This window comes from Dreissena polymorpha, chromosome 1 (genome assembly GCF_020536995.1).
Source record: "Dreissena polymorpha isolate Duluth1 chromosome 1, UMN_Dpol_1.0, whole genome shotgun sequence".
Lineage (NCBI taxonomy): Eukaryota > Metazoa > Mollusca > Bivalvia > Myida > Dreissenidae > Dreissena > Dreissena polymorpha.
Genome location: NC_068355.1, coordinates 200740870 through 200762233, shown reverse-complemented (window position 1 = coordinate 200762233; position 21364 = coordinate 200740870). Strand labels below are relative to the sequence as shown.

Genomic DNA, 21364 nt, shown 5'->3' with positions numbered 1-21364 from the left:
GTGCATAAACCATATTTTGTCAATCCCTTTTTTTACACACGCTTACTTTTCTGTAGGTGGGTAACAATATACAGTGATTTGTGAACCCAGCTATACAAATAATAAACTTGCTTCATCAAATGAATATTTATTTTGCAGTTAAGACCTGCTACTGTACGTTTTGCGGCAAACAGTTCCCGACCAAATACCTGTTGACACGTCACATCCGGGTTCACACCGGGGAGAAACCGTATCAGTGTACAGTGTGTCAGAAATGGTTTAACCAGAAGAACCACGTTACTCGTCACATGCGCGTCCATTTCAAAATGCAATAAAGTTCTGTTATTAGTCTGAAAAATGTTCATGGAAATATGTCATGGAGTTACGTCATAAAAATCGTGATACATCGACTATCTCCGGAATCCTCCGTAAGAGAGGCTGATTTATGAATAAATCGTCTGCAGATCCAGAGTGACGTCGTACATGATACTGCCGACCATTTGGATTGCGTTGCTTCGAAAAAGACAAACTACGATTTTCGTACCAGTGTTTCAAGTTAAGTCGTGTAAATTGACACATTAAAGCGCCTTTCATAACTCGAAGTTTAATCGAGGCATTATAGTTGTTTTATAATGTAAGTAGTGATTATTTGCGTTATTCTATTTGTAATGCAAACAGCGTGTACTTCTTCACACAAATGCGTCCCGCTCTGAGTAAACGGTGCAAAATGCAAATGCGAAAAGTCTTTCACAGATTATCCTGTGAACTTCGCACCGGCTAATCAAGGACGACACTTAACGCTTTTATGGTACATGTATATTTCGTTTAAAGTCTCTTCTTAGCGAAAATCAATTTGATGCGGAAAATGTCGTATCTGATAAAAATGTTCTGACTACACAGGCTAATCTGTGACGACACTTTTCGCACATGCATCAAGTCTCGTTTTCCAAGCGACGGCTCATTTGGATCATTCCCGCAGAAATGCCCTACGTTGCCCAAAACGCTTAAACCTTAAGGGTGAGGTGAAACTTCACATGCGGGTCCATTATACAATGTCTGATTGTTAGGGGACATTTTGTATTCATATTTTACTGAAAATACACAAGTATGATAATAAACGAGGCTATTATATCAGACTTTCTTTTTTAGCTCGACTTTAATATATGAAATATATATAGTGGAGCTATCCTACTCACCCCGGCGTGAGCGTCTGCGTTAGCGTCTGCGTTAGCGTGCAAATGTTAAAGTTTTCGTACTACCCCAAATATTTTCTTTGTCCCTTGACATATTGCTTTCATATTTTGCATACTTGTTTACCAACATGACCCCAACATATAAACAATAGCAGACAACTCTATCAAGCATTTTTTAATAATTATGGCCCCTTTTCCACTTAGAATATGAAGCAAATGTTAAAGTTTTCGTACTACCCCATTTATTTTCATTGTTCCATGACATATTGCTTTCATATTTTGCATACATTTTTACCAACATCACCCCAACCTATAAACAGGAGCAGACAACTCTATCAAGCATTTTGTCATAATTATTGCCCCTTTTATACTTAGAATATGCATATTTATATTGATAAATCTATGTTAAAGTTTGCGTACTACCCCAAATATTTCCTATATCCTTTGACATAATGCTTTTATATGGTGCATACCTGTTTACCAACATGACCCCAACCTATAAACAAGAGCAGACCACTGTATCAAGCATTTTGACATAATTATGGCCCCTTTGACACTTAGATAATTGAACATTTTGTTTCAATTGCCATAACTTCTTTATTTATGATCACATTTTAGTATTACTTTGACAAAACAACACTTACCTGAATACCACAATGGATTCCACCCAAACAATACCCCACGCCCCTACCTAGAATCCCTCGCCCCCCCCCCCCCACCAACCCCCCCCCCCCCCCCCATTTTTTTAAACATCATGTAATAAATTACCCCACCCCACATTATAACCCCCGCTCACCCCCACCCCCCACCCCTACCACCCCCTACCCCCCCCCCCCCCCCAAAATAATTTTTTTTTTTACAAATTACCCCACCCCACGGTATACCCCCCTCTCATCCCCCCCCCCCCAAAAAAAAAATCCTTTTATATTTTTGAAAGATCGTCTAATAAATTATTGAATATGAACAATGTCCCCATGATGGCTTATGTTATACTGTCAAGCACTCGAATAGTCGAGCGCGCTGTCCTCTAACAGCTCTTGTTTACCTTCTTAAAACCCGATATTATAATAACCAAATTTGTATATTTAAATATATAATTTCGTTGGAATATGCTCTACACCGAATGAGGTATAATTGGTAATATTTTCTAGGAATTCCGTATTAGTTTTAAATCGATAGGCTATTTTACAGTGACTTCAAAACGATGTCGACGAATAACAAAACAGTTTTGTTGCAAAAGAAAAATGTGAAAGCTTTATTTGACTCGGTTTTCCATTTTATTACGGTACATAATTATATGTTAGGTAGATGAGTACGATGTATGTGTTATGTAGAAAATCATCTGCGAAACTATTTGATCCTCGCTGTGTGAACACTGGGTTTAATGCATGCTCGAAAAGTGTCGTTCCAGATTATCCTTTGCAATCCGCACAGGCTAAAAGAGACGACACTTTCCGCTTTTATGTTGTTGTTTTTTCGTTTAACGGAAGTGTTTTCATAGTTAAAATCCAGTTAAGGCGGAAACTGCCGTTCCTGATTATCCGATGCACAGGTTAATCTGGGGCAATTGTTTACGCACAAACATTGAGCATTATTTTTCCCAGACTAGATCTCATTTTATTTTTCAGGTAAGGAGGCCCGGTGCTGTTTTTGTGGTAAAGTGTTCCGTTATCACTACGAGTTGGTTCGTCACACGCGCACGCATACCGGAGAGAGGCCGTACCAATGCACCGTGTGCCTTAAACGGTTTACCCAAAAGGCCCATCTGAACTCTCACATGGTCGTCCATACAAAAAAGATGTACATTTGAGTCGTGTTCTGAGAAAACTGGGCATAATGCATGTGCGTAAAGTGTCGTCCCAGATTAGCCTTAGCAGTCCGCACAGGCTAATCAGGGACGACACTTTCCGCTTTTTTGACATTTTTTGTTCAAATTAAGTCTCTTCTTAGCAAAAATCCAATTTAGGCGGAAAGTGTCGTCCCTGATTGGCCTGTGCGGACTGCACAGGCTAATCTGGTACGACACTTAACGCACATGCATTAAGCCCAGTTTTCTCAGAACAAGACACATTTAAATAGAAACGAGGCGCTACGTTTGTAATTTATGGACTGGATAGTGGTATGAAATTACAATAAACAACTTGGTGAATAAAATTATGTGTAGGTTTTATTCGGGGCCCGTTTTGGGAAAACTGGGTTTAATGCTAGTGTCAGATTGGTCCGCATATGCTTATCAGGTAATACATTTTCCGCTTTAGTCGTGTTTCCGTTTTAAGGAATCCTCTTTTAAGCGATAATCCAGTATTTTTGTGGGAAATGTCGTGCCAGATAAGGTTGTGTGGACTGCGCATGCTTATCTTTACGCTCATATATTTAGCCACGTTTTCCCAAGATCGTATCTCTTTTTTTCAGGTAAGGAGACCACGTGCTGTTTGTGTGGTAAAGTGTTCCGTTTTCACTGCGATTTAGTTCGTCACATGCGCACGCATACAGGGGAGAGGCCGTATCAATGCAGCGTGTGCCTAAAGCGGTTCCGCCGGAGCGACCACCTGAAATGTCACATGGTTTGCCATGAAAAGGAAACCAACTGGACCATGAACATCACGTAGATAAACCATGTGTCAGATGAAGCTAACGTGAATGTGCCACATGGAGATAACGTGGATGTGTCACATGCAGATAACTTTGATGTGTCACATTGGGATACACTCGTTTGGATGTGAGATTAATCATGATCACGATACGAAATATAGTTGATAAAATTTCGCCTTGTGTGTGCATACTCCGATAAAAACACATAGACAGTATGCGAATGCGTTAACCATAAAAGATTTCCAAGGCTATTTTTAAATTGAGAAAAAAAAACTTGTCGATGAATCATTATTAAAGCATATAAAAGCTTAGTTTGACCAGGCTTTCCATTGTATACTTCATCCGCGAAACTCGTTTAACCTCGCTCTGATAAAAAGGGGTTTAATGCATACATGTGCCTACAGTGCCGTCAAGGAAAATTCTTTTAAAGACGGATTGTATAGCCCCTGATTAGCCTGTGTGGAATGCTCATGCATTTAGCCCCGTTTTCTCAGAGCGCGGCTTATTTTATTTTTTTCAGGTAAGGAGACCACGTGCTGTTTATGTGGAAAATCGTTTCGTTTTCACTGCGATTTGGTTCGTCACATGCGCACTCATACCGGGGAGAGACCGTATGAATGCAACGTGTGCCTGAAGCGGTTCCGCCGGAGCGACCACTTGAAATGTCACATGGTTTGCCATGAGAAGGAAACCAACTGGACCATGAACATCACGGAGGATAACCAAGGCTAACTTGCATGTGTCGCATGGAGATTAAAATTGTTTTCTTGACATTTCAAGGCTGCGTTCAAATGTGGGTAACGCGTGTCCGTAAACTAGGTCACCAGGTCAAATCTTATCAAAACAATTTAACCCTTCTAGATGCCATTGAGAATGTTTATTTTTACAGTATCAAGGCCGAGTTCGAAACTAAATCAAGTGCGTTTGAAAACTTGGTCACCAGGTCAAATCCGAGAATAACTTATTTAACTACCATTATAGTTATGAATGAAGCTTATGTTACATGTTTGACAACTCTTATTAATATTGGTGCAAGTTACTGCCCTTTTGAAGCAATGTTATTCACTATAGTTTAGTTTACGTGTGTGTGTGTAATGTGTGTGTTATTGGTATTCAAGGTTCAACTAATGTTGTGTCCTCATTCGAAAAAATGGGCAAATAGCAGTCTGTGAAAAATGTCCTGTCTCAGCCAGAAACTAGCCATGTATGAATTATTTATTAAATAACTTTGCACAAATGTCCACCAATATGAGAAAAGTTGTGAAGATCAGTTGCCTACCTCGAAGGTCACATGGTTGCTAAACGTCAAATTTGACCATAAACAACAAGTTTCTGTCTCGGCCATAACATGGTCATATATAGAGGGATTATGAAATAACTCTTCACATAAGTAAGAAATCGTAAGACGACGTATCGCTTATCAAGACCATTTCCCTACATCAAAGGTCAAAGTCACGCGTAGAGGTCATTGACAATTTGGCCTTACAACAGTTTGAAAATTCCTGTCTCCGCCATATATAATTGGATTTTGTAACAACTTGGAACAAATGCAATCCATGCAAGACAATATTTAAATTTGTCTCCCTACCTCAAAGGTCATGTTCATACGTAAGAGTTCAAAGATCAAATCGTGCCATTAACCCATTTACGCCTAGCGTCTAGAAAAAAAGCCTTGACAAACAGCGTAGACCCAGATGAGACGCCGCATGATGCGGCGTCTCATCAGGGTCTGCGCTGTTTGCTTAAAGGAATTTCTGTAAGATACATTGTATATTCTAAATATAGAAATAAATATACTAGACATCCCTAATGTTGGAAATAAATTGATCCCATTTAGAAGGATGGGAGAGTCCACTAGGTATACATGGGTTAAACAGCTTTTTCAGACTGAAACTTTTTCATTCATAATGTTATTTAAAGGTAATTTACCACGTATAATAACCATGAGGACACGCATTCCGTGTGTAACAAGCGTCTCACTTCCTCAAAGATCAAGTTAACATTTAGAGGTCAAGAATCAAAGTAGGTCATACAAAAGCTTGGAAATTAATGTCTCAATCATAGCTTAACCATATATTGATGGATTTATAAATAACTTGGAACAAATCACAAGACTACATGCATGTATCGTGAATTACCCTGGTCTTCTTCTATCAAAGGTCAAGATCTCAATTTAAAGATCAAATTAGGCAAACCTCCAGCTTGTTTAGACTGTAACTTTGTCATGTATCATGTTTTAAGATAACTTACGACAACCAAACGGACGAGGCATTTCATGTATAAAACTGTCGTGTCCCCCTACATCAGAGGCCATGGTCGCTCTTAAGAGTTCAAAGGTCAACGCTAGCTATAACACAGATTGTTCAGGCTGTAATTGATTCATTCATTATTCAATTTGAAGACGATTTATACCTCAAATGGCTCCCATTAGGCGACTTAGTGTCACCCCTCTCATTATCCCTTATTCTCATAGTATTGGCCCTCCATATAGTATCGTGACTTTAACGAAAAACCCTCAAGAAGTGATGGAACATTAGTGTGTGTTTTTTTCTCAAGTTTTAGAAGTTTTAATTTATTTCATGGTTATCCATGACTATTACGACGATCATTCTCAACATTCCCGGTGTTAATTGGAGAGTAGATCATGTTTATTCCAGGCTGATGCTATGATTTTGAAATTACGTAAAACACAATTATGTAAGTTTGTTTATGGATTACTAATAGTTTTATCAAAGGTTTTAAATCCCGCTAATTTGTGAATACAATGTAAAAAACTCAGAACAACATGAGAAAGATTTTCGTTTTTCCAATAAGATAATTTTTGTAGAACAAGCCGATGCGCATAGTAACAAATCCTAGCAATCAATAAGAAGGGCCGATGTTATGAGAAACATTGTATATGATATTGATTACATGTAATAAAGGGAGCTAAGGCCAGCCCGTATTTTGTCAAAACAATGTTGATTTAAATGAAGTTTCGTTGTTATGTCCATGAATACACATTTAACTATGCCTTGGCATATAACACATGCGTGTTTTTGTATTTGTTCACTTCCAAAATTCGTATGTATTCATTAGGAGGGTCGATACTACTGATAGACATGCTAACTCAGAGGTCAATGCTAGAGGTCAAAAGTTAAATTTAGCCATTAAGAACATGTGTTTGACATCAAACGAGTTTTGTGACAAAAGTGGCAAGTGGGGGCATCGATGCCTTATATACACATGTCTTGTTTCCTAAGGACTATCAGATTGTTCTCTTACTAAGTTCGTGCCTATCATTATCCAAGTATTCAACAATTTGTGTCAAGTAGCTCATATGAACGTTTAAGAGCCATCAATCCTCTCTTGTTTATTGAAGGTTTGTCGCCGGCCATAGATCTTTTACATCGTTTATTATTCCCTTTTTTGTATTGCTCAAATACAAAGTTTGCGTTCTCAAAACCCCACATGCGTCACTGTATCCATTATAATTAATGGCGCTGTTATAATCAATAAATGACATTTATGTTTTGATACTTGTTGTTTACTGTCAAATGGTTCTTGTTTCCGACACTTTTTTCCTCGTATTAAGAAAACGAACACTAACGCTGTATTTGTATCCATGTTCAGTGACGATTTTTGAGTGCACATTCTGTAGTTAAGTGTTCCCGTATAAGTACATGCTGGTACGGCATATTCGGACTCGTACCCGGGGAGAGGTCGAACCAGTGTACCATATTCGGACTCGTACCCGGGGAGAGGTCGAACCAGTGTACCGTGTGCCAGAAGCGGTTCCCTTGCAGCGACTCCTTGTATCACCACAAGGGTTTCCATGTAAACAAGAAATGAAACAGTGTGTTTAGTTGTAAGTGTAGTAGGTCCTTCCGCGCCTGAGGCTGCATTATGTTTGGAACCGGAATGGGTCCTTTTACTCCTAAGTATTTGACTCACGAAAGTTGGGACGAATTTTGAATTATATCTTCGATATCCAGCCGTTTGTTTTTTACTGAAAGATATTTTAATTTCGGTGTGGTCTTGTGTTGTGGGGGAATCGACTCCCGGAGGCGAAGGAAACCCCACCTGTTCGGTATGGTGATATTAGAAGCGCTTTTACCGACCACTTCGCTAACCGGACATCCTGCAATGAAATTGTACAAACTTATAAGCCTACATATAACGCATGACCATGCAATAGTGTATCGGTAAATTCCAAACAGCGTCTCCTACTTTTCAAACAAACTGCTTCGTGTCAAGAAACATTTTAGTGTAGTGTTATTAATTAAATGTATAAGAACTATAATTTTAATAAAATATACTGTCGTTGTTATCCTAATGTTGTTCATACCAGCATGACAGTCTATGATATTGTATGATTCATGTGTTGCGTAATTATAAAAAAGAGAGAAAATATTGTTGATTTTAGCATACTGCCTAGACATGCAGTATGTAGTGAACTGTTAATAAATTTAGGACTGTGATAATATTTTCATAACCGCCACTCTGGATAGAAGAAGCAATAACTAGTATTTTACCGGAGAACCTTGTTTTTAATTCTTTCAGATAAGATGCACGGCTGTACATTTTGCAGTAAAGCGTTTCCATCAGATGAAGAGCTTGTGCATCACATCCGAATACATGCCATTCCAGTGCACAGGGTCGTGAAGAAGGATAAATCACAACGAATTCATACCATTCCTGTGCACAGGGTCGTGAAGAAGGATAAATCACATCGAATTCATACCATTCCAGTGCACAGGGTCGTGAAGAAAGATTAATCACACCGAATTCATACCATTCCAGTGCACAGGGTCGTGAAGAAAGATAAATCACAACGAATTCATACCATTTCAGTGCACAGGGTCGTGAAGAAGGATAAATCACAACGAATTCATACCATTTCAGTGCACAGAGTCGTGAAGAAAGATTAATCACACCGAATTCATACCATTCCAGTGCACAGGGTCGTGAAGAAAGATTAATCACACCGAATTCATGCCATTCCAGTGCACAGGTTCGTGAAGAAAGATTAATTACACGGAATTTATAACATTCCTGTACACAGGGTCCTGAAGAAGGATTTATCACATCGAATTCATGCCATTCCAGTGCACAGGTTCGTGAAGAAAGATTAATTACATCGAATTCATGCCATTCCAGTGCACAGGTTCGTGAAGAAGGATTAATCACATCGAATTCATACCATTCCTGTACACAGGGTCCTGAAGAAGGATTAATCACACCGAATTCATACCATTGCAGTGCACAGGGTCGTGAAGAGGGATTAGTCACAAGGTTGTCTCCAACTTGTAGTAGCTAGAAGAAACATGCGAGGGTGCGTTTTGCATAGTAGTATAAGTTATCTGCTTTTTAACTATGGAGGAAACTGAACTGATGCCATCCTACTCAAACGTTTTGATGGTTCATAGTTATTACGTGTTTTCCTGTTTTTTGGATAGAAGATAACCCAACATTTTTATTGGAATTTTTAGAAAATAATCTTAATATTAAAAAAATGAACAAACTTGTATAGATGAATTTCAAATGTTTAGAAAAACAAATAAATCATTTTGAAATTAACATATGTTCGGGCTTATTTTGTTGAAGTTGTAAAATAGTTATAAATTTAATTGTAGTGTTGATTTAAAATAAAATCACACAAGAAACTGTTGAAATGTGTTTGAAAACATTAGTAGCAATCAAATCGTTCATAATTTTGGAATAACGTATCTGTTGATTGTATCCTCCTGTTTATTAAATGATCACGTAGTTTTTGATAACAAAAACTCCATTGACAACTTTTCGTTTCAGTTTCTTTGTGAGCTCCAGGAGCCATATTTGTAGTTCGATTTCGAATTTTCCCCTAAAACTGGCCACCCTAAGACCACGTAGCTTATAAAGTATTGATGGAAAACCCACACATTGCCCTAAAACTGTTGTCTAAATGACCATACCTTAGTGAGTGTTGTATGGCAATATTTACCGCTTTTTATTTTTGAAGACTGTCATAAATAATGTTTTGTGTATGCGTGTGTTTTCAGTATCTGGGTTAATTAAGCTGAGTGTTTTCATATTAAATAATGAGTATGTTTGTGTGTTTTCAGTATCTGGCACTAAAACGTGCCACGTCTGCGGCAAATCGTTCATTGACAGCGCCACCTTGCGAAGACATATCCGGGTCCATACGGGCGAGAAACCGTTTGAGTGTCCGAAATGTGGCAAGCAGTTCAGCCAGAATAGCAACATGAAGAGACATATGCTCGTTCATATGGGAAACATGTTCTAGTGCGTTGTCTCTCTGTCTGTCTACTCCGTTGGTTGACAAAGTCATTTACCTCTACCAGTGCTCAAACTGGCCTTCAGAAAATAATAGCCATACATTTTTTTCGAAAAAAATAATAGCCAAAACAGACGCGGACTTTTCCGCATAACGGTACTGAAGGCAAAAAGAAAGAAAACAGCAATGAATGTTATTTCATCTATGTTTTATTAAATGTATATATATTTGATTAAAGTTATAATAAATATATATATACTTAAAACAAGCATAATATCAGTGTGTCATTTTCTTATAAAATATTATCATGTCTGTCTACTCCGTTGGTTGACAAGGTCATTTACCTCTAGTAGCTCTACGATATGAAGAAGCGACACCTTGGCCACGAAGAATTTACTGGCTGTCTTATCATTAAACCAATTAACTTTCAAACCAGCCATTTTGATGTTACTGTGTACTTTAGGACTTCAGTTTCATTCTACATTGAAGAGGATAACAGCAGTCACACGGTCCGTCTGTACGAGTGGTATAGCATTCGCACGGTCCGTCTTAACGAGTGGTGACACAAAGCATTCGCACGGTCCGTCTGTACGAGTGTTGACACATAGCAGTCGTACGGTCCGTCTGTACGAGTGGTGACACGTAGCAGTCACACAGTCCATCTGTACGAGTGGTATAGCATTCGCACGGTCCGTCTATACGAGTGTCGGTGACACATAGCATTCGCACGGTCCGTCTATACGAGTGTCGGTGACACATAGCATTCGCACGGTCCGTCTGTACGAGTGTCGAATATCCGTCCGAATATTCCTGGCTCAGCCATTACTCTGATATGGATTGATGGATTTTGAAGTAACCTTGCACAAATGTAGACCAGCATAAGACCACGTCTGCGAGCACCACGTGTTTCCTACCTGCAAGGTCAAGATCATAATCAAAGAGCAAATTTGTCATAAAAAAAGTCCGGATTGTGTTGTTTTTTAAATTTATAATGCAATTATAAAATAAATGGCCTTACGCCCATAACGAGGACTCGGAGTGTTACATGTGCCACTCGTTTCCCTACATCAAACGTTAAGGGCATACTGAGATTTCAAAATACGAATTTGGTGTGGAGTTATGAGACACAATGGGAATGTTGGGTCATCCGTGCCCCATGTGAACATGTCTTATTACAATCTCGGTTTTTGCAGATATTCATCGTATGTGTTTGTTAATTGTTTGTCACATACTTCATGTCATGCCCTTTATGTTAGTGTTAAACACTAAAATGTGTTTGCTCGTCCAAGAATTTGTTTAAACAAAATTTGCAATAAAATGTATTCTTTCCATTGACTGTTTTACTGTTTGTGCAAGTACTTGTGTTCGTTGTAAAGTTTGATTGTTTTGGCTAAACAAATGTTATTGCAGTTTATCGGAAATCGTCTAATCTATAACGCGTCTGATCTATGACGCGTGTGTAATCTATAACGCGTTTAACTATAACGCGTATTATATATAACGCGTCTTATCTATAACCATCCTTTTCTTTCAGTGCCAAGGGCCGTCTGTAACAAGTGCGGCAAGTCGTTCGTGAACAATGCCACCTTGCGGCGACATGCTCGAGTACACACAGGGGAGAAGCCGTACGAATGTCCCCAGTGCGGCAAACAGTTCAACCAGAAAAATAACATGCAACGACATGTGATGGTGCATTTTAGCCTGTAGCGAACTCCCCCAGTGCGGCAAACAGTTCAACCAGAAAAATAGCATGCAACGACATGTGATGGTGCATTTTAGCTTGTAGCAAACGCCCACTGTGCGGCAAACAGTTCAACCAGAAAAACAACATGCAACGACATGTGATGGTGCATTTTATCTTGTAGCAAATGCCACTAGTGCGGCAAACAGTTCAACCAGAAAAACAAAATGCAACGACATGTGATGGTGCATTTTAGCTTGTAGCAAACGCCCCCTGTGCGGCAAACAGTTCAACCAGAAAAACAACATGCAACGACATGTGATGGTGCATTTTAGCTTGTAGCAAACGGCCCCTGTGCGACAAACAGTTCAACCAGAAAAATAACATGCAACGACATGTGATTGTGCATTTTAGCCTGTAGCGAACGCCACTAGTGCGGCAAACAGTTCAACCAGAAAAATAACATGCAACGACATGTGATGGTCCATTTTAGCTTGTAGCGAACGCCACCAGTGCGGCAAACAGTTCAACCAGAAAAAACAACATGCAACGACATGTGATGGTGCATTTTAGCCTGTAGCGAACGCCCCCATTGCGCAAACATTTCAACCAGAAAAATAACATGCAACGACATGTGATGGTGCATTTTAGCCTGTAGCGAACGCCACTAGTGCGGCAAACAGTTCAACCAGAAAAATAACATGCAACGACATGTGATGGTCCATTTTAGCTTGTAGCGAACGCCCCCAATGCAGCAAATAGTTCAACCAGAAAAACAATATGCAACGACATGTGATGATGCATTTTAGCCTGTAGCGAACAGTGCGGCAAACAGTTCAACCAGAAATACAACATGCAACGACATGTGATGGTGCATTTTAGCCTGTAGCGAACAGTACGGCAAACAGTTCAACCAGAAAAATAGCATGCAACGACATGTGATGGTGCATTTTAGCTTGTAGCGAACAGTGCGGCAAACTGTTCAACCAGAAATACAACATGCAACGACATGTGATAGTGCATTTTAGCATGTAGCGAACAGTGCGGCAAACAGTTCAACCAGAAAAATAACATGCAGCGTTATGTGATGGTGCATTTTAGCCTGTAACGAACAGTGCGGCAAACAGTTCAACCAGAAAAATAACATGCAACGACATGTGATGGTGCATTTTAGCCTGTAGTGAACAGTGCGGCAAACAGTTCAACCAGAAAAATAACATGCAACGACATGTGATGGTGCATTTTAGCTTGTAGCGACCGCTTCCAGTGCGGCAAACAGTTCAACCAGAAAAATAACATGCAACGACATGTGATGGTGCATTTTAGCCTGTAGCGAACAGTGCGGCAAACAATTCAAGCAGAAAAATTACACGCAACGACATGTGATAGCGCATTTTAGCCTGTAGCGAACAGTGCGGCAAACTGTTCAACCAGAAAAATTACATGCAACGACATGTGATGGTGCATTTTAGCCTGTAGCGAACGCCCCCATTGCGGCAAACAGTTCAACCAGAAAAACAACATGCAACGACATGTGATGGTGCATTTTAGCCTGTAGCGAACGCCCACATTGCGGCAAACAGTTTAACCAGAAAAACAACATGCAACGACATGTGATGGTGCATTTTAGCCTGTAGCGAACGCCGCCATTGTGGCAATCAGTTCCACCAGAAAAGATAACATGCACAGACATATGCTGGTTCATTTGATTTTGTAACGTATTTTTCTGGCAAACAGTTAAACTAGAAAAATTACATGCAAAGACATATCCTTGTTCATTTGAGCTTGTAGCGTTTGTTGCTGGTAAACAGTTTAACTAGAAAAATAAGATGCACATACATATGCTGGTCCATTTGAGCTTGCTGCGTATTTTGCTGGCAAACAGTTCAACCAGGAAAAATAAAATGCACAGACATATGCTGGTTCATTTGAGATTGTAGCGTATTTTGCTGGCAAATGCTGATTCATTTGAGCTTGTAGCGTATTTTTCTGGCAAATTCTGGTTCATTTGAACTTGTAGCGTATTTTTTGGCAAATGCTGGTTTATTTGAACTTGTAGTATATTTGTCTGGTTTTGCTAGAAGGCCGCCGTCCTTATACCCAGTTTACTTCACAATGACTGCTATAATGGCCTGAATGTAATTTCTAATAACAGTGTTTTCATCATACAAAACGTGGTTGCTTCCGATAAATAAATTGAAATTTCCCGAAACACTTTATATATATATATTTACAAGTTTTGCGTGAGTAAATTAAATTATTATTACTCTCTACGTTTAAAGCATGGCTTTATTGACAAACATAGTTTAAACAATAAATGACTTTGTCAGAAAAAGATACCCTTTAATATTAGGCTTTTGTCTGAAAACTCTTATTAAGTTTGAAAATCGAACCAAAATATGGAGGAGTGAAAGTTCAAACGCTGATTAAGATGTTTGTAATTGTTTAGCCCACTAGCAACAATACAAATGGACCATGCTCTGTGAAAAGGGGTTAAATGCATGTGTGTAAAGTGTCGTCCTATAGTAGCCTGTGCTGTCCGCACAGGCTGATCAGGGACGACACTCTCCGATGTTATGGTATTTTCCATTTACAGAAAGTCTCTTCTTAGCGAAAATCCAGTTTAGGCGGAAAGTGTCGTCCTTGATTAGCCTGTGCGGACTGCACATGATCATCTTGGGCGACACTTTACGCACATGCATTTAACCCCCTTTTTACAGAACACGGTTCATTTATTTATTAATACGCGATACACGTTAAAAACGATAGATGTTTTGTTAATCAGGTGCTACATTTGTTAAGTTTCAACTCTATAGCAGTGATACGTTTCAGGGGTGGCGAAATCAAATGTCCGAGTTGCCCGAGTCATACATTTGCTTGTCTGGGCAACTGATTTGTTTCAATTAAGTTGTCCGTGGACAACCAGTCGGGTCGAGGAATAAAAAAATACATGTATTAAAGCCGTAATTAAGTTTTGCAAAACCGGATGTTGACACGCGATTACATTGTCAGTGCTATTTGCGGAGCAATCAAGCTAAAATACGAGCACTCTCCTGCGCAGTGATCTATCTTATTTTATAAGAGACCGGGAGTATGCCGCATTTTCAACATTCGGCCACAGGGCCCTCAATCTGTCAAATCCACGGCCGAAATTCGGCCGCATTCCCCCACCAGAAAAGTATACTTTTTCCCCCTTTGGGGGGAAAAATTCCCCCCCCCCCAAAAAAAATATATATATATTTGTTAATAGATGTGTCTCATGATTATTATATCCCAATTCTATTTTAATTTAATCTTGTCAAACATACTTAATTATGTAAAAAGCAATGAATATAGTGCAAACATGTACAAATGTAATAATTAGAGAGTAAATAAAAATTCCCCCAATAAGGGAAACGCCACGAAAATTCCCCCTGATATGGGTAGCGACCCGCTTCCCCTAAAATGGATTGAGGGCCTTGGGCCAGACTGTTAGACAGTGTACAGGCTGGTGTACGCATTCATTCCGTATCTAAATTTTGAACGTTCTTCTTTAATTTAAAAATGTATTAATTCCAAATGTTCGCTAAATTCTAGCATCATTTTTTTCTCATGTTTTACTTCATACAAGTTCGAGCATGGCCAGATAGTTACGTTGCATATGGCAATGGCTGTCGTTAAAATTTTGAAGTGTTTTTCGGATTACACATTTACTTAAACTCATTTGAGAATAAAACAAAACGTTTTCAATTGTGTGTTATTAATTCAACGAGTCTTTGTTAGACGCTTAAAGTGATGAAAAAATGTTTTGACAATATTACGCATGAAATGCACAATTTCAACGATGATTACACCGTTGCCATCATCAGTTTTCTAAGTAACTGGCCACGATTTTATCGTGGAGGTGTACACCATAGGGTCTGATTAGAATGGTACACGTGTAGGTATAACAATACATTCGTTTATAATTTAAATAAACATTAACGGACAAGTGTAGTTCAGCAACGGACAAGTCAAAAATGTTAAAAATGATTTTTTTAATTAAATAGGGGCGACAACTCTGGTCGTGACAAAGAGATCCGAACCAAAATATTGAGGTGCGCAACTGTACATGTTGTTTAAAATGTTTGTGAAGTATCTGCCCTCTAGCAGCAATACTGTGTGAGTTACGAGTGACACAAGTGATTTGTTTTTAATTTTGTATAAAAATAGGCCTTACCAGTTGTGTCGAACCAAAATATTAAGGTACGCAAGTTAAAATCCTGGTTTATATGTTTGTAAATTGTCAGCCCCCATAACAGCTGCAGTTTTAAATTGCCCAAAAAGTGGGACAGACGTACGGACGGCCAAGGACAAATCTCTATGCCCAAGCCCCCCCCCCCCCCCCCCCTCATAAAGTAGGGCTATACAACTAAGTTTCATAATTGTTTTGAACTATTTGTTTATTTGAACACTTAGCTGTCAGCACCTTGGCGTAGGCGTTATTCTCGTTAGTTAGTTTGACAGATTGCAAAAGCGAACGAACAAATGCAATATATCCTTTTTTTTCGATGTAATGTATTGGTGTTGTTTGGACATATAAAACCGAAAAATATCACATGCAGTTAGCCTCGTGTGTATTTTTTTTAATAAACATGAGATATGCAAAACTTCGACTGTTTAGAATTCTTGCTCATTTGGACTTTTTCATTACAATAAAGCTCGCGTGCTTTCATGCAAACCGTCTCTCGTCTGCTTTCTAATAAGTCAATAATATACGTATTTGTGTTTATTCAAAATGTTTAAATAAACACACAACTTTTCAACTTTTTCGTTTTTCTCTGATACGTATTAATCTTTTTGTTATTATTTACTGTTGCATTTTTTACCGGGATATTTTGTGACATATTGGACTTTTGCTTTTTAACCATGATATTTTGTGACATATTGGACTTTTTCATTCTTAACCGTGATATTTTGTTACATATTGGACGTTTGCATGTTTAACCGTGATATTGTGTGACATGTTGGACTTGTTCATTCTTAACCGTGATATTTTGTTACACATTGGACGTTTGCATGTTTAACCGTGATATTGTGTGACATGTTGGACTTTTGCATTTTTAACCGTGACATTTTGTGACATATTGGACTTTTGCATTGCAGGTTTTCTGTACAGTAAGCACGTGTGTCAGCAGTGTGGGAAAGTGTGCCCCAGCAACACCGCGTTGGCGCGGCACATGCGCAGTCATACCGGGGAGAGGCCGTTCCAATGTCCCGTGTGTGGAAAGAGGTTTAGTCAGAAGGAGCATACCAAACGGCACATGGCAGTACACCAGTATCAATAAAATAGCGACAATGTTTGAACATTGACAACTTTAGCCCAGTGTTGTTGGTTTTAAACAGCAGGATACAAAACGTCACATTGTTAAACATCAGTACCAATGAAATAAAGACAAGTCTCAAATGTCCCTTATGTGGAAAGAGGCTTATTTAGAAGGAGCATTACAAACGTTGCATGGCAATACATCAGTACCAATGAAATAGAGACAAGTCGCAAATGTCCCTTATGTGGAAAGAGTCTTATGCAGAAAGAGCATACGGAAGGTTGCTTGTCAATACGACACATCGCAATCCATCATTATCAGAAAATAACGACAATGTTCTAATTTTGACAACAATCGCCGATGAGTGTTGTTTTTTATACAAACGTTGATGTCCTTAAATATGTCCACGATTTGAGGCATATTGAAACCGCAACGTTAGTCCTTCCTTCCGTCTGCCAGTCTGTTTCGCATTTTGTGCGCAGCATAACTCAGTTCAACAAAACGTTGAACATAAATACACATTTACTGTTATAACCGTTATGTGTTATACAAAACATTAATAGTTGTGTGTATCGATTGACAGTTTATTTTGATGCAATTATTTTGATTGCAGATTGTACCTGACGGATGTGTTTACCTATTTAGCTTTTTATACGAACGGTTAATTAAAAACCTGTATTAATTATCCACTGATTTGATCCGTTTCTAATACAATAAATGTACATTAGAATAAAATAAACTGCGGATACAAAATCCGTGTTGAGTACTCGGTATTTAATTCACTATACTTGAAAATCGCTTTACCTTCGAAATATGAATACCTAATGGCGTATAAACCTCATACGAAAGTAAATGAGCCTCGGTCTGAGAGAAGGGGGTTTAATGCATGTTCGTTAAGTGTCGTCCAAGATTAGGGACGACACTTTCCGCCTAACCTGGATTTTTGCTAAGAAGACACTTGATTAAAACGAAAAAATATCATTAACGCGGAAAGTGTCGTCTCTTATAAGACTATGCGAACTGCACAGGCTAATCTGGGGCGACACTTTACGCACATGCCTTAAACCCCCTTTTCACAGAGCACGGCCCAAATGATGTTTTCTTTTTCAGTATACCCCAGATGTCCGCACTGCACAAAGGTGTTCGCGAGTCAAAGCCTTCTAAGGAGGCACCTTCCAGTTCACACGGGCGAGAAAGCCTTCCCGTGCCCCGTGTGTCAGCGGAGATTTAACGTGAAAAGCAATCTCACCCGTCACATGGCTCTCGGGACGTGCGCATTGAGGCCGGTCTATTAACGCATCGCTCTTTGTACATGTGCTTCGGGGTCGGTCTATTAAACACAATACTGCGAAACACAATGCACGTCGATGTCATTCGACAATGGTCATTTAGACGTGTTTCATAAGACTCTCCTTGTTAACAATATCGTGAAAGAATAAGCCAAAGTCCGGCAACGTTATAAAAACAGTTATGATTTATTTTTATTTTTTGTACCTGCATTTTCCAATAAAAAATCAAAAGTTTATAAACAGCGTATACACTTTCTGTGTCACTAGGATTCTTTTACTTTGCTAGCACAATGAAAACAAACTGCTTTGAATGACATTGCCCTTGTCATTTTCACTCTTTCAGTTTCTCTTTCTGGGCTAGTGAGTAAACCACTTGAATTCTAATGACTTTGGACTTTTATGAATCGATCGTTTAAAAGACGCAGCTTTAGTTCAATTGTAATCTATTTAAAATTACTAAGACAGCCCAACCTGACTAAGCGGTCACTTGAGAACAGCGGCCATCAGCATGCAGCGATTACTCTAGAATCATCCCGACGAAACACATTCTATATTTATTTTAACGGCCACCTGGCTTTGAAGGCCAACGTCCAATATAAGCCATCTTTTAAATGTGTACAGCGGTTACGAGGCAGTCATTTCGAGGTACGAAAAGTACACACTCAATTCAATCTGCGCCATTGTCTCTTCCATCTGACGTTATGGCGTCTTTTGTGAGTCTATTTGGTTTTCGGCTTAATAATAAGGCATTTCTTAATCCAGCACTATTTTATCTCACTCCAGATCAAAGACGTTGTAACACGTGCGGTAAGCAGTTTGCCAGCAGAACGGACCTGGAGAGGCATATCCGGGTCCACACCGGTGAAAAACCGTTCGCATGTTCCGTGTGTGACAAGCGCTTTACGCAGGAGGCGCACGTGAGGAGACACATGCTAGTGCATGTGCCGATCGCAAATAATCTCGTCTTCAAATGATTCCAGTGACTGCTAAAACATGATTTTGCTTTTTTTGTTCAAACGAGCGCTATATTCAGTTAAGAATCGTGTGATGCCATAAGGGGTTGGGTGATTTCTTTGGTATTTTTGTGACGGAGATCCCTCGTAGGAATTTGGCATACATGTTGATACTGATAGTGGTTTAGAAAATGAGACGATAATTAGTGTTTTTATGCCCCCGGTAGGGTGGCATATAGCATTTGAACTGTCTGTCCTTACGTCCGTCAGTCCGTCCGAAAACTTTAACATTGGCCATAACTTTTACAATATTGAAGATATCAACTTGATATTTGGCATGCATGTGTATCACGGAGCTGCACATTTTGAGTGGTGAAATGTCAAGGTCATCCTTCAAGGTCAAAAGTAAAAAAATACAATCCAAGGGAAGTAATTTCTAAATCTGCCAAATGATATATTGAAATTTTATTTCAAAGCGGCGCAATAGGGGGCATTGTGTTTCTGACAAACACATCTCTTATTTTAATTGAGTTATGCCAATTTTTATACTCTTTTTTTCTCTGAGTAAAGATTTGTATTACACTGAGAAGAACTCTTGGTCGTTGTTCATACAGTTTGCATATATCAACTTACTTAATATTATTGTTTACTGTTACTACAACACCGTTGTGGTCGCACTCGTTCTTATATGCAATAATATAATATTGATATAAAAGAATAGAAGCACACGTTATATTACGATATATTTTGATCTCAATACTAGATGGAGTTATTTGTGTATAAAGGCTATAGTTTTATTGCGGTTTTGGCCCGTTTCATGATTTCCATAGATTAAATCGTGAAAGACATCGCAGCATAAAGTTAAACGGAGCGTATATAAATAAGTGATACACGTTGAGGACAACCAATCGTAATGAATATGTCGGATAAACCTTAATGAAATCCTAACTAGTAAATAAACCAAAACCTGACTTACAACTTCCAAGCATGGCAAACCCTTATATATTGTTTATCGTTTGCTACATGCTTTGGACTGATGTTTACCCTATGCCAATAAAATATATGCCAGTTAATGATAAGTTTATCAAATATCATTATAAGCTAACGTCATGCTGGTAACTGAAAAGTTATTGACTTACTGGTTTTACCGTATTTCAATTCAAGAGACGCACATGAGTGGTCAGTCTACAGAATTTCAATGTAATATATGAACTTGACTAATCAGATAATCGAATTTCAAACTAAGATATGTACTTGACCGATTAGTTGACCTTTTTTAAATGTATGAATAATTATGCACTTGTCTGATTAGTTGATCTCGTTGCAATGTACGATTTATTATTCACTTGACTGTAGGTTGACCGTTTTTTAATGGCATGATACTTATGCACATAACTTAACATCAGTTTGCCGTATTTCAATATACGATATACGTTACACTGATACGATAAACGTATTTTATTATAAGATACATGTAAGCTCCTTACTGATCAGTTCCCCATATTGCAGGGGGAGTCCGATGCCCCTTGTGCGGGAAGGCGTTCAAGGCCCAGTCCAACCTCGAGCTGCACTTGCGCGTACACACGGGGGAGAAACCTTTCGCGTGCACGGTGTGTGGGCGGCAGTTCAACCAGAAGGGGAACATGAGGGCACACATGCTCACGCACATGGCACCCCCCTTGTAGACGACATAAAGACAGAATCAGCGCGATTTTTATGGACATTTATTTGGTTGCAATAATAGTAATTTTGAAATGCGCATTGGACTTATTTGATTACTTATTCTAAGAAAGTTAATTTGAGGTCACATATGATCGAGCATTCGACTCAACCCATTCAGAGTTCATTTAAGCCTTGTTCTTCGAAAACTAGGCTTAACGCATGCGCGTAAAGCGTCGTCCCAGATTAGCCTGTGCTGTCCGCATAAGTTAATTAGGGACGAAAATTTCCGCTTTTATGGAATTTGTTGTTTAAAGGACGTCACTTCTTACCGAAAATCCAGGTTATGGGAAAAGAGTCTTTCCTTATTAAGCTGTGCGCACTGCACAGGCTAATCTAGGACGACACTACGCTATTGCATTAAGCCCATTTTTCCGATAACGATGCGTATTAAGACATATTCAGCATTATATGTAT

At 39.0% G+C, this 21364-nt stretch overlaps 1 protein-coding gene across 1 annotated transcript in view; it reads left to right on the top strand.

Annotated features, from left to right (window-relative positions):
• LOC127865801 (zinc finger protein 836-like) overlaps window positions 1-20913 on the top strand; it is a 48309-nt gene extending 27396 nt beyond the window's left edge. The window contains exons 9-14 of the mRNA XM_052405818.1: window positions 139-237; window positions 9848-9961; window positions 11555-11709; window positions 16826-16997; window positions 19059-19136; window positions 20723-20913. Of these exons, the coding sequence (XP_052261778.1) occupies window positions 139-237; window positions 9848-9961; window positions 11555-11709; window positions 16826-16997; window positions 19059-19136; window positions 20723-20913 (809 nt within the window). The remainder of the gene's footprint in view (window positions 1-138; window positions 238-9847; window positions 9962-11554; window positions 11710-16825; window positions 16998-19058; window positions 19137-20722) is intronic.
• The last annotated feature ends 451 nt before the right edge of the window (window positions 20914-21364 follow it).